General features: G+C 39.8%; 1 protein-coding gene across 1 annotated transcript; it reads right to left on the reverse strand.

Moving 5' to 3' along the window:
- Positions 1 to 373: 373 nt before the first annotated feature.
- On the reverse strand, positions 374 to 11,509 carry LOC576954 (cytochrome P450 2J5). The gene is made up of 7 exons (XM_777216.5): positions 11,097 to 11,509; positions 9,920 to 10,062; positions 4,629 to 4,935; positions 3,643 to 3,851; positions 2,777 to 2,958; positions 2,013 to 2,131; positions 374 to 1,757 (listed from the first exon to the last, which is right to left on the reverse strand). The coding sequence occupies exons 1-7, from the start codon at positions 11,458 to 11,460 to the stop codon at positions 1,573 to 1,575; spliced, it is 1,509 nt and encodes a 502-aa protein (XP_782309.3). The 5' UTR covers positions 11,461 to 11,509; the 3' UTR covers positions 374 to 1,572.
- Between the last annotated feature and the right edge of the window lie 2,691 nt (positions 11,510 to 14,200).

The following is a 14,200-nucleotide window of genomic DNA, read 5'->3' on the forward strand; positions in this document are numbered from 1 at the left end:
CGAGACCCAAAAAAAAGTGTCCTCGTAACCCCCCCCCCCCCCGCTTATTCAGCGGTCGGTTGAGTCGTTGCGATTTTTTTTTGGGACCAAAAAAAAAAAAAAAAGTTTCCGCTTATTCCCCTTATTTTCCTGAGTCGTTGCGAAATTTTGGATCCGATTTTAAACCCCCCCCCCCCTTGAAAAAATCCTGCGTACGCCACTGTGTGGAGTTATATTTTTGTCCCGGAATTCTATATTTTTCCTCGGCGCTACGCGCTTTTGAAAAATATACTTCTACTTCTACTTCTACGACGATACTCAGCAGGATCCATAAGTCAGGATGTAGTGCTGAGGAATAATGTCCCTCGACAAAAATATAACTCCCTCGAGAATCTTAAATGTTATATTGCCCCTCTATAAGCAGTCAATATCTGTATCCTTTTCGATTTGCACTTCATTTATGACACTGCCAGTGCCTTAAAAGGACGCCACACGTGACTGCCAGTGACTTAAAAGGAAGTCACACGTCCACGTCCATGTCCACGCAAATCGATAAGTCCCTAAAATAATGTCTATGCGGCATCAGCTAAAAAGGCACTAGTTTTCACTATCACTATGACTGTCAAGATATGCTGTCTATCATTTGTCATGTGACGTCATTTAGACCAATTGTGTTGCAAGTTTCTTGGTATGTGGTATATAACATACATTATATATTACCATATAATAACTTATAATCTACCAATCAACAAGCCACCATTCACTACTATAGCACAAATGATTGTCAGTAAATAAAATGTCTACCTACTAGTTACAATATTTAAAATTTAAAATATATAGAAAACGAGTTACAATATTCAAATATACAGAACGTCACTCTGTTGAGATTCAGAACGGCATTCATGTTGTGCTAAATGATAAGAGTTCATGCCCTTCTGGCTCTCAACAGACCGTGAGGACGATGTGCTTCTAATTCAAAGATCTTTCAACAGCTCCCATGAATCTGTCTTTCTAGTTTGACCATGCAGATACCTGGGTGGTGTTTTACAAAGATCATAAGTTGAACTTTTCTCAAGGAGATTTCATTTGCTTGATGTGGAAAGTTTAAAATACTTGAATTCTGGCTTTTGCATTTACTTTATTTAAGGCTACTAACGGCTCTCCATAATGTTTAAGTCTAACTTAGAGTTAAGTTCGACTTGGGATCCGTGTGCAACATCCCACTGGACCTGAAAAGGTTTAGGCTTGCGGGCCAAATCCAAGAGACCATCCATTGAGAGTGGGTCGCCACCAGGAGGGAGAGAGAACTTGATCTGCTGAACCATCTATCTTTCTAGTCAGACCATGGAGATACCTGGACCTGGAACGGTTTAGGCTTGCGGGCCAGATCCAAGGACCATCCATTGTGAGTGGGTCGGCACCAGAGGGGAAAGGGAAGTTGATCTGCTGAACCATCTGTCTTTCTAGCCTGACCATGTAGAGACCTGGACCTGGAAAGGTTTAGGCTTGCGGCTAGATCCAAGAGACCATCCATTGGGAGTGAGTCGGCACCAGGAGGGAGAGAAAACTTAATCTGCTGAACCATCTGTCTTTCTAGTCAGACCATGCAGAGACCTGGACCTGGAAAGGTTTAGGCTTGCGGGCAATCTCCAAGAGACCATCCATCGGGAGTGGGTCGGCACCAGGAGGGAGAGAGAACTTGATCTGCTGAACGATCATGGTGAAGAAAAGAAACAGCTCCATCTTCGCCAGCTGGTCTCCCATGCACATGCGTTTTCCTTGAAAGAAAAAAAGGAATGCCTGTTTATTGAACAATTTACTACCATTAACTGACTACATTGGTGTCAATTCCAGGAGCCCCATGGAATTTTTTAGGCGCATAGGGACATCTTTGTAATGTTTTATGCGCTATTTAAAAATGGTTTATTATTATTATTATTATCCCAGTAACTGGATTCAATTGCTATCCGCACATGAGTGTTTTACCACCCGACTGTGAGATTGGTGAGTGAGTAAAAATGAATCACACTTACCAGCAGAGAAGGGTAAAAAACTCTCGAGTTGTTTGACAAGGGTGCCATCATCATTCAAGAACCTGTCAGGGTTGAACTGCTTAGGATCTTTCCACACGTCCTGGTCATAGTGAAGAGACCTGTCAAGAAGTCATATGTTCATTAGAATGAGGTGCTCGTGGACCTTGGGGAGTGTTTCACAAAGACTAAGATCGACTTTTAGTTGGACTTAACTATGGCCGACCGTTCATGCCACTGTTTGCTCTCACCATCATGATCTTTAGATAATATTTTTTCCTTCAATAATGAATTATTTAAAAAATGTTGATTCTGTGGATTTGTGACCATGATTTGTAAGTCCCTTGAGTGATCAATGCCATTAAATGATGAGAGGAAACAGTGGCATGAACGGCCTACCGTATTTAAGTCCAACTTAAAGTCGATCTTAGTCTTTATGAAACACTCCCAGTTCAAATAAATTGTTTTAATTTGTCATAACATTTCCATAATACCTCAGTCACTCAAACGACCGGCAACCAAGACCAACAACAGACCGAAAACGGACCGACCAAGAAAAGAAAAGGACCACAAAATGGCCAAACATTTGATTTGGCTGGACAGGGGGTGTCATGGCGGCGTATCGTACGCATCCCCGCCCAGCCGGCTCGCATGGAGCCAGCGGCCTGTTGATTGGTTGAGCACCCGTGTGCTTCGACCAATAGGCCTTGTCCGTTATTGTTCTAATTATTTTTCACGAGACTCACGACCACGCCCTCTCCTCTCACCATAGGTTGATGAGCAAAGTTGTTCCTTTGGGTAACTTGTGTCCGCAAAGAACGGCATCCCTGGATGACTCCCGCGGTATCAGGGGTGCTACGGTGGCCAGGCGTTGGACCTCTAACAGAGCTGCTTGGGTGTAGGTTAGACCAGAGCGATGCGACATTGAGACCTCTTTGTCGCCGATTTCCTGTCAGAGAGGAAAAAAAGACATGATTGGAAGACAAACTTGAGGGAGAGGTTGAAAAAGACAGATTGAGAGAGCAGTGCTGTGATTTAGTTGAAACAGGTACATCTGTTTTCATGAAATATTTATGTGGATCACATCAGTGTTGTAATCGAGTCCCTCGTCCAGAGTCCTCATCGAGAATGAGAACGGGATCTCACTTCTGAGAGCGAAACGAGACCGACATCTCCCCCCCCCCCCTTGGGCATAAGCATGCTGTGTAATCAAAATCTATCTGTGGAATAATCGAAAAGGATACTATTGAAAACCTTCCATTAACTCTTCCCCACCGCCTAATGCAATTGTTGTCATTGATTATAGGCCTATACACACAACTTGAAATAAAGAGAACTTGAAAGGTAATGTTTGCCAAATACAATATTATTTATCAAATATTAAAACCTTTGGTAAGACTTCCACAATACGATGCAGGGTTTAAAGACTAGAGGACACAACTGGTCTGTACCCCCATTTTGAAATCCAATTAGGATATTTCAAAACCAATTGCGTGATAAAGATACCTCCTTTTGTATCCCAATTATGCACAACAAAACTGTTTTCTCCTTTCATTGTTCGTTTTGTTTTTCCATATTATGCCCACATCCCTTATCATCCAACTTGTAACATAATTCTAGTAGACCGACTAACATTTATGATCTCGTCATGGATTTTCTGCTGAATCTCTGGGTGACTGACGAGGTAGAGGACCGCCCATGTCAGTGTAGTCGATACAGTGTCGGTTCCAGCCAAGAACAGGTCAACCAGAACGAAGTCCAGGGCTTCCAGTGAATAGCCCTCTGGGTCTGCGCGACGGTGAATAAGGTAGGCGGTCAAGAAATCGCTGGCCTCCAGCTCGCCTAGTCGATACGAATGATCAAATATTTAATTGAAAAACAGACACACACACAAACATTCCTTCAAAAACAAAAAAAAAGAACAAGAATTTCACTACAATGGATACATTTTGTTGATGAGTAATGGTTTAATGCTGGAACATCACATATTAAGCTATCTTAATGGGGGCGGGCCAAAATATTTTGTTGGTCTGTTCACCAGTTAATCTTTAAATCAAAAGAGAAATTGTTTCCAGCTTTAACGTAGCCAAGAATAAATCCATGTCGTACTTTTTAAGTATAGCTATGTGTTTGTTGTAATGTAATGAGACAAAATCTATATCATCAAAGAAAAACACACACATATGTACAGTACATCAACATAAGCAGATCGTGATCTAAGGGCCACAACGGCTGCCCACCCCCATTGAGAGACAGAAAGAAGATTCCGGAGGAAAAAATAACAACTCTTGATATGTGTTTTACTCTAGTTTGGAAAATAAACCTATATTAATACAGTCAAACCTGTCTACAGCGACCGCCCAAGAGAAACACAAAAAGTGGTCTTTGCAGACAGGTGGTCTTTGTAGACAGGTTCCTTCAGTACATGTTTCAATGAGAAACCATTTTCAAGGGAAACAAAAATGTGCTTGTTGTAGACAGGTGGTCTTTGTAGACAGGTGGTCACTAAGGCAGGTTTGACTGTATTTACAATAATATGAACAAAAGTAGAAGAGTCATCAAAATAATGTCGATTAAAAAATTGTATCTAAATTAATCGGCAAGATCTAAGGTTCATACCTTTACAGGCATCAATTCTGTCCTCTCGAATTTTGATCTCCTGGTGGAAAAAGGACTCGATGTGTGCCCATGAATCATAGAGCTTCGTCCATTTCGAGTCAGCGTATTTCATCACGGGCCAGAGGGAAGGGAAGAGAGTTAGCACTGCTCCCTCGTCACTCACCATCAGGTTCCGTACATGCCTCACCAGTTCGTCCCCGCTCTCGGAGCCGTGGTCGACCCGACGATTGAACACCAGTTTGTTGATGATGTTGGAGGAGGTGACACTGAAAGCGACGCTCGGGTCCAGCAAGGATCCTACTTTGGTCTACAGGTTATAGAGGACAGTGAAGAAAGGGGATACCATTAGTCTATATTTGCCACTACATACCTAGCAGATGATTGGGAATTTGGTCGGATACCCTTTGCCGAAAACAACTATCCATCGCAAATCCCACTTTGGTCTAAAAGCTTTAATTGATTTTATAAAACAAGACAAACTGGATTAAATACGTCTTTCCTTTGCCTCCACTCTAAATTAATTTTGGGAAAAGGATGGACTTCAAATCATTACTTCAAAATCTAATCCGACTTTCTGCCTATGGATGGTGATACACTTCATGACTTTCTTTCTTAGAGTCTATCACATCTTTTGATACCAAAGTTGCGCACACCGGGTCAACGGTCTGGGTGTTAATTATGTACAAAAAATTACCCCCCCCCCCCCCCCGAGTTTGTTAAATGTTCAAAATAGTCTTTTTAGGGTTAAGGCCAATACCTAGAATTTCATAATTTGACCTTTGTGATCTTTGACCACCTTCAATGGGCGAAGGAATTTTAAAAAGAGAATAAAGCTTAAGGGTGACATTATTCTACATTTGCCACTCCATACACAGGAGAGGAAGTAGGAATTCGGTAGGATGCCCACTGCAAATTTAAAAAATCAATATGGACACCAAATGTGACGCTTGGAGGGGTTCCATTTTGGTTTACAAGTTAAAAAAGACAGTTAATGAAGGAGGAGGGCATTGGCATCTGGTGGGATTCCTCTAAACTAGGTCCCCAAGGGGTTTTGAACGGAATGGTGTAGGATCAAATTTGAAAGAGGTCTCCAAGCAAAAAAATAGAATATGGTTTGAAATTAGGCTTAAAATTGTTAATAATATCTGAAGGGTAATAAAATTATTCTTAATTTAATCGTATTTTTTACTGTTACATATTCTTCTTTTAATTTTGCTGATAATAATGGTTATGAAAGCAACAGGCATATTATTTCAGCGCTCAAAATACACGGGGGCGATGGGCGATTCGCCCCCGTGAGCTCCATATTCGCCCCCGTCAGGTTGCTCACGGGGGCGATTGAAAAATTAAAAATCGCCCCCGTGGAATTATAAAATTAAGATTGTCTTTTCTGATATAACTTTAACACAATATTGAGTATCAATTTTCAAACCTTAAACCAATGAAATAGAACTTAGATGGCGCTTTCTCTCCCATCTCTATGAGTATTACCGATACAAACAACGGAAGCTCGCAGTGCAGCTAGTGCGGCCCTCAGCAGTGGCTATACTGCGCCGGTAGTACCGGTGTGCACGCTGACGCCCAATATCTGCTGGAGCTGGAGACGATCGCGCAAGGACTGAAACATGGAGAAGTTTTTCGTTGTGAAAAGTGTGAATCCTCTGAAATCTGGTTATTCTAACAGGCCAGCAAATAATGTAACTCCACCAGTAAATCAATATTGAGAAGAAGATCACCAAAGATGTTGCAGGGGCGGATCTAGGCGGTTTAGGGTGTTTAACCCCCCTCCCCCCCCCCCCCCTTGGCTGCCAAGTGAAAATGTGATGTGCATAGAAAATGCTATCATGTGTTCAGACCTACACAGTATTAGTAGATGTTAGTAGATGCCAGGAAAACATCTTTTACGGGGGTTCAAAATAGCAACAACGAAAATCGCCTCGCCACTACGCGGCTCGTGGACGATGCTCCACATCGTATTTGGGTTACCCCCGCCCCCCCCCCCCCCCCACCCTTAGCAAAAAGATCCGCCTCTGTGTTTTGGAAGGATATGGTAAAGACTAAAAGTAAAGAAAGAATGTAAATAAGGTTGCTCTGAATAATTAATAAGTAAATTCTAAGAGGGAAATTGTCGACTTAAATAAATGATAATAATAATAATAATACTGTGAATATCATTCATTATCATTAACATTTACATTTACATCAAATGAAAGAAGAGGATCTAAGCTTTCCAAATATGTGTCATTTATTAATTATAAATGTGATTAAGTTATGATAAAACATCGATAATTTCGGTTTCGTTTTTTCGGGGACGCACTGTATAGTAACATGTAGACAGAAATCATACACTGCGAATTCGTTGTGTAACGACTTTACACAACATTGAGTGGTTCACTCCTTACACAGGGGTTGTGTTAAGTTGTGTGAATAAAAATTACACAACTTTACACTGCAAATTCGTTGTGTAAAGTTGTGTAATGTTTTATTACACAACCCGTGTTTAAGGAGTGAACCATCCAATGTCGTTACACAACGAATTTGCAGTGCACACACATGTAAATCTGAGATTGTTCATTAATATTATGTTATTAAATACAGTTTGCAGAATCATCAGTAAATAACTATGTTTAGCATTTACAGTCTATAAAAAGTGGTTCCACAAATTGATATCTCTGTGTTTGGATCAAGTAAAAAAAAATGCGTTTCCGGAAGCGAGAAAAAAAAATATGGAAAGAGGGGAAGGTCGAAATCTGTTTATGTGCAATACTTTTAGTGCACCACGAGGACACCTATATTATGTCAAAGTCATGTTAATCCAGATAAGGTTATTCGAGGAATAAACTTTCAGATTCATATTTAAATCCCAATCAATAATATGTAGTCAAAATTAGATATAGTAAGGTACAATCGACATGTCTACGGGTGCTTCCACTAAACGACATGACTTGAAAAAATAATGTGAATGGATATATATGTAATGTTATAGATTAATCATAGTAAATTATAAGTTATTACCATGGAAATATGTAGTTTGTTCTCTTCCTACTTGTATATCTTCTCTCTTCTCTCTCCCTTTCCCCTTTCCCAATCTTTCGTAAGTACATCTATATTTACGTAAGATAATAATGATAAGACGGAGTGAAAAAGTATCAAATATTTTGTCTAGATATCAATTGGCACAAGGTGATAAAGCATACATTTGTTTGTCTTGTACAATGGCCAAATTTCTATTTCGAGATCACCCCCGCGCGAGAACAGTGAAGTTATATATTTTCGAGCTCAAGTACTTCCTTTTTTCAGCTTATAATCAACTACAAAGGCGATATGGGCGCGACAAAAAAATTGAACAAAATAGAACAAAATAGGCTAAAGTTCAGTCGATTGCAACGGTTTTTCCCTCTGGCATTCACGAGTTTTCATAAAATGATATAATACTTGTATATGTTTAAGAGAACTAGTCCTAACGAACAAAGAAAACTCCAATTTTACTATACTACATTGCGACGATCATATCTCCTACAGATTGAGTAATGCGTATGCAAATGAAGATTAGATTTATATTTTTACAGCGAGCACATTAAAGATAAACTCCAGTTCTGGTTAAAAAAAGAAAATTAATTCGCAGAGAATCAAACGAACTTTACACTGAATGTTCAAGATTACAAATAAATGACATGTGCCAAACAATTTTGGAAGAAAATGTATACTGGCTGAGTAATGAGCATAGAAAGACAAGGAATCAAGGTAGTACTAGCCCCGACACCATGTGTGTTGTCCCATATATAGCTTTCTGTGTACAGTGATTGTTACTTTACCAAGACTCGGTCAAATTTATTATGATTTTGATGACTCCAGAACCTTGCAGTGCACACCAATCCTTACATGCTACATGATCAACTGATTCAGATCCTTTCTACATCTTTAAGGCAAAATTGCCTACATTGATAAGCGTGGTATCAACGCAATAAAAAACAGCTCGTTCGAAAAAATACAAGACATGAAGTAATTTGCACCTAGTAGTTAAACGTGGTCTTGTTTCTGTAATAACATACGTATACACAGTGTCTATGTAAGATAAAGTTAAGTGATTGTGACGATTGGTTTATTGTTCTGAAACTTGTTTGTTTCTTTATAAGTTTATGGATTTATGTATTTAACCAGAGAGTGAAACGAAACAAAAAATCCAATCTAAAGCTATACTAACTTACACATTGCGTCTTACGCTGTCAACTTTATATAAATATAACATTTTCAAAGAAAAATCGTCAACATCTATAGAAATGTCATAATCGGTTTAATTTCTGAAAAAAAATCAAAGCCTAAGGTTTTGTTTTCAAATCACAAACACGAAGTGAAAGTTGTTTACATCACAAGGCAATGTTAAAAGCTGTCTTTTAATTTGTCGTTACTTTTCTTTATTGATTTTTATTTGATAGTTTGTATTTTTATATGCTTTTTTCAAGTTTATACTCATACGCGAATGTACAAAGGGAAGAGATCTGACCACTAGCTGCATGTTATAACTTGTAAAGTTGTAAGAGAAATAATGCCGACTATTAATAATAATGATGAAATAGCAAATAATTTAGGAGTTTCATGGGTACCACCAATTTAATGGAAATTTTTATTAAAAAAGAGCCCCTGTCTTTACTAAAACAGCCCCCGTGAGAAGGCTCACGGGGGCGCTTTTTATTTTGGAAGAGCCCCCGTGGACAAAAAATTAATTTGAGCCCTGGGCATATATGCTTAAAGATAAAGTTGAGTTCTGGTCATGCGATTGCATTGTGAAAGAAACGTTGTGGAATCGATCAGAGAGGTTGATCATCTAGCATATACGTATTGTACTGCAAGGTTCTGGGATCATCAAACTGATAAGAAATGTGCCCAGTCTTGGTAAAGTTACAAGCAATGTACACAGAAAGATGTATGTGGGACTACAAGAACATGTGGCATAATCCGTCCCGATTGTTATGATGTTACACGTTATAGATCCCACATTTGGAATATTAAGGAATTTAAGGATCCATGCTTTTCAGGGAACATTTGTTATCTGATTTTCTTCCACGTTTGCATATATAATGATAACGCTCACAAATTATATTTCACCTCTTCAAAAAACTCAACCTTCTCTTGGTATATCGAAGCACTGCGACTCACCCTACCCCCACCCCCTCCCCTCCCTAGCTACACGGTTAATGCCCCATTTGGAAGCCCCTGCATCATAAACCATGGACCCTACCACAAAGGTCCGGGCATATACAAACACAAGTATTGACAAGACGGGAACTTACCTTGAAGTAGCTGATAACATGTCTGGCCTCTGTTTGGATAAGGGGCTCCAGAGATACCTTGCCGAAGCCCATGCCACGTAGGGTGGTGTGGGCGAATTTTCTTTGGCGTTTCCATTCCTCATCTGCCAGTGTGTCGAAGAGACCTGGGGGTACATTTGTACATGCGTCATCAAATAAAATTGCATATATATATATATTTAAAGCCAAAGCTATAATAAAGATGTTATTATCATAAAGATGTTATTATCAGAATTATGCTATCTTGCAATATTTTATAAGCATTAATTAATTGTCAATAGTAAAATTCTTATTCAAATGATGCTTAGGGTTAAGTTTCTGTGTCAACTTTTCAGTCTTTGGTTTAATAGTTTACATGTATGATCAGCCATCCTTATTTATTTCATTACAATCATCATTGTCATTATCATTTATCAATTATGTTCATATTTTTATTTCACATATGCTTTCAATTATTTGTGATTGGCAAAATTAGAATCATGATAAAATTTCAGGACAGTCACAGAAAACAAAATTCAGCACATAACAAGAGTGGTAAAAGGGCATCGTTATAACAATTACAAATACAAACCCCCTCCCCCTTTCTTGTATTATTTGTTGACAGCCAGCTAGCTCTAGGCAGCCATAGAATCAATGACCGTCTGGTACTGAACAAACATGAGTCCAGGCTATTTACAGCAATCAACGTTTTTAAGAGGATTGATCGATTCAATTGAAAGCCTGACCAGCGTGAATTTATGGGCGAAACTGTAGGGTATTCCACTCCAGCAAAGCATAGAGAGTCGATGCTAATTTGATCTTAAGCGCTGCACTACGTGCTAAGAGGCATCACTGCACACATGAATAGTCAAAACAAACATTGCACACTTATGCACACAATACAAAAAAATATTCTTTTTAACATCGGTAAGTTGGAAAAAATTGAATTTTACAGGTACATGTATTTAGGTATCATGAATTGTCACTACCAATTTTGAGTGAAATCGGTTGAGTTTTGGTGATTGAAAGGGTGAGAATGAATAGAACAGGATAGTAATGCAGCTATGTGTGGTATGGGCCAAGTGATGGCAGATGGCAGTATTTTCTTTTAGTACCGTGTGACTGAAAAAAAACAAGAGCACAACATAACAACAACAAAAACAACAACGTCAAAGAATACCTAGTCGATTGGGGTTGAGAGCGAGGAAAGCAACAGACTCGCCTCGATCTGCGAAGTCCAAACCAGTCTTACAGGTGAGTTCTTTCACAGCTTCAGATCCGTTGACGATCAATATGAGCTTTCGACCTAGATACAGTGAGTAAATGGAACCATATTCCTTGCTCCAGCCCACAAGCGAATCCAAAAATTCATCGTGGGGTTTCAGCGAAAATAGATTTCCGAAGAAAGGAAGTGCGGTCGGTCCTCTGGGGATGTTGAAGCCAGTCTTGGTCCTGTTCCTCAGGAAGGTTAAGACTATGGTAAAGGTGGTTACGAAGACGAGCAACGTTCCAGCATTCTCTGTTATAAATTCGACGGCCGCCATTTTCGTGGACTTTCAACTTGTCGTCCGTATTCAATAGAACCAATCTTGCGAGTAGTCAATGCCCGCATTCTCGATTGACGTACATTATAAATTGATTGTATTCATTTGAAAGAGTCATTGCAATCTATTTTTAGCATTACGTAATAGCTAGGTGGCAACGATTTGCAGCACGTGCACCGGGAGAGAGGGTGACGTGGAGGCCTCCACGTCACCCTCTCTCCGGGGGATGCAGGGTCGGGTGTATGTAGTGAGCACGTATACTGACAAGCCTCGATCTGCTGCCCAGCTAGGCCTTGTAAATACATGTATCCCCCCCCCCCCGCCCCCAACTCACCCCGCAAAACCTGCTTAAAAGTAAATATATCAAGATTTTTATTTTCTTCAATTTCAATGCTGTCGAATGCAATTCACAAAAACGAAGCAAAAAGCAATAACTCACAATATAATAAAATACGATATATATCATTTGCCTTGTAAATAATTGTGGACCTGCAAAATTATTGTCAATATCCTGACCTTGGTCGGCGAGAGGCTATTATAATAATTATAATAATAAATATTTATAAAGCGCATTTATCTAATATCTTACCCAAGGCGCTATACAAAACAATATAGACAGATCTCTCTCCAGAATTGTACCAACGTAATATCACTTGTAACTCTGAGCAAATAAAACCGTTTTAACATGTTTCTGAAAGGTATATAGGCACAGGGGCGTCGCCAAAGGGGGGTGTGGGGGGTGCGACACCCCCCCCCCCCACCTGTCAGGATATTGTCGGTAAACTTGCGCTGCCGTCGGGAAAAAGAGAAAAGGGGGAGGGAAAAAAAGAGAGGGAAAAAAGAGAGGGAAAAAAGAGAGGGAAAGGTAAAGAAAAGAAAAAGGTAAAAGGAAAAGAAAAGAAAGAAAGGAAAAGAAAGGAAAGAAAGGAAAAGAAAGGAAAGAAAAGAAAGAAAGAAAGAGAAAAAAGAAAAAGAGGGAGGAGAGGAATAAGGAAAAGAAAGAACAGAAAAAAGGAAGAAAAAAGAGTGAAAGGGAAACAAAAGAAACGGGGGATGAAAGAGAGGAGAGAGAGGGGAGGTAAGAGTCTGAGAGAGGAGGAGTGGGAGTAAAAGAGAGAAGGGGGTTGTTGGGTGGAGTCGTCTCGTCGAGGGAGCAAGAAAGACACGGGTAAATATGTTGCTGTGTCGGGTCAGCTGTGTCGGTATTCTTGCTCGATCCTCGTGTACTATATCAATGGAGAAGTTTGAAGTCGGTGAGATGTAATTTGTCGGTCGGCCGACAAGTTTTTTTCCCTACGAACTGTGACTTCTTATCCGCTGTGACGACTTCGAGAGTGACTACAACTTCAATACCTGTATTTTCTCGAAGTTTCACTTTCCTATAATAATAGCTAAAGAAATCAAAGGTTTAAAATTTTCGGGGAAGAAAAATTCAAACAAGGTTTAAGAGTCAACAACGGTACGACGAATCGTCTTCCTTTCTTTATATTGTGATGAAACGCCAAAAGTTCCGCGCTTCGCGCGGAAGGGGAAACTTCATTAAGACGAGTCGAGAACGGTACAACGAATCGTCTTCCTTCTCTAATAATTTAAGGAAACGTCAAAGCTTCCGCGCTTCGCGCGAGAATGGGAAACTGAATTCAGACAAATAGGGCTTATTAAAAGTCGAAAACGGTACAACGAATCGTGTTCTTTCTCTAATAATTTGAGGAAACGTCAAAGCTATCGCGCTTTGCGCGAGAGGGGGAAACTGAATTCAGATGAATAGGGCTTAATAAGATTCGAAAACGGTACGAGGAATCGTCTTCCTTTCTCTATATTGTGATGAAACGCCAAAAATTCCGCGCTTCGCGCGGAAGGAGAAAATTTCATTTAGACGAGTCGAGATCGGTACAACGAATCGTCTCCTTTCTTTAATAATTTAAGGAAACGTTAAAGCTTCCGCGCTTCGCGCGAGATGGGAAAAACTGAATTCAGACAAAATTAATAGGGCTTATTTAGAGTCGAAAACGGTACAACGAATCATGATCTTTCTCTAATAATATGAGGAAACGTCAAAAGCTTTCGCGCTTCGAGCGAGAGGGGGAAACTGAATTCAGATGAATAGGGCTTATTTAGAGTCGAAAACGGTACAACGAATCGTGATCTTTCTCTAATAATATGAGGAAACGTCAAAGCTTTCGCGGGAGAGGGGGGAACTGAATTCAGATGAATAGGGCTTATTAAGAGTCGAAAACGGTACGACGAATCGTCTTCTTTCTCTAATAATTTAATGAAACGTCAAAGCTTCCGCGCTTCGCGCGAGATGGGAAAAACTGAATTCAGACAAAATTAATAGGGCTTATTTAGAGTCGAAAACGGTACAACGAATCATGATCTTTCTCTAATAATATGAGGAAATGTCAAAAGCTTTCGCGCTTCGAGCGAGAGGGTGAAACTGAATTCAGATGAATAGGGCTTATTAAGAGTCAAAAACGGTACGACGAATCGTCTTCTTTCTCGAATAATATGAGGAAACGTCAAAGCTTTCGCGCGAGAGGGGGAAACTGAGTTCAGATGAATAGGGCTTATTTAGAGTCGAAAACGGTACAACGAATCGTGATCTTTCCCTAATAATATGAGGAAACGTCAAAGCTTTCGCGCTTCGCGCGAGAGGGGGAAACTGAATTCAGATGAATAGGGCTTATTAAGAGTCGAAAACGGTACGACGAATCGTCTTCTTTCTCTAATAATTTAATGA

The sequence above is a fragment of the Strongylocentrotus purpuratus genome, unplaced genomic scaffold (genome assembly GCF_000002235.5).
Source record: "Strongylocentrotus purpuratus isolate Spur 01 unplaced genomic scaffold, Spur_5.0 spur5_scaffold_8, whole genome shotgun sequence".
NCBI classification, from domain to species: Eukaryota; Metazoa; Echinodermata; class Echinoidea; order Camarodonta; family Strongylocentrotidae; genus Strongylocentrotus; species Strongylocentrotus purpuratus.

Excerpts from the sequence above, each read along its gene's own strand:
- LOC576954 (XM_777216.5), bottom strand. The coding sequence starts at position 11,460 with ATGGCGGCCGTCGAATTTATAACAGAGAATGCTGGAACGTTGCTCGTC. Across the intron at positions 2,959-3,642 it reads TCCATGACGAGATCATAAAT|GAAATCGGCGACAAAGAGGT; the intron begins GTTAGTCGGTCT and ends CCTCTCTGACAG. Across the intron at positions 2,132-2,776 it reads ACTTTGCTCATCAACCTATG|GTCTCTTCACTATGACCAGG; the intron begins GTGAGAGGAGAG and ends ACTTCTTGACAG.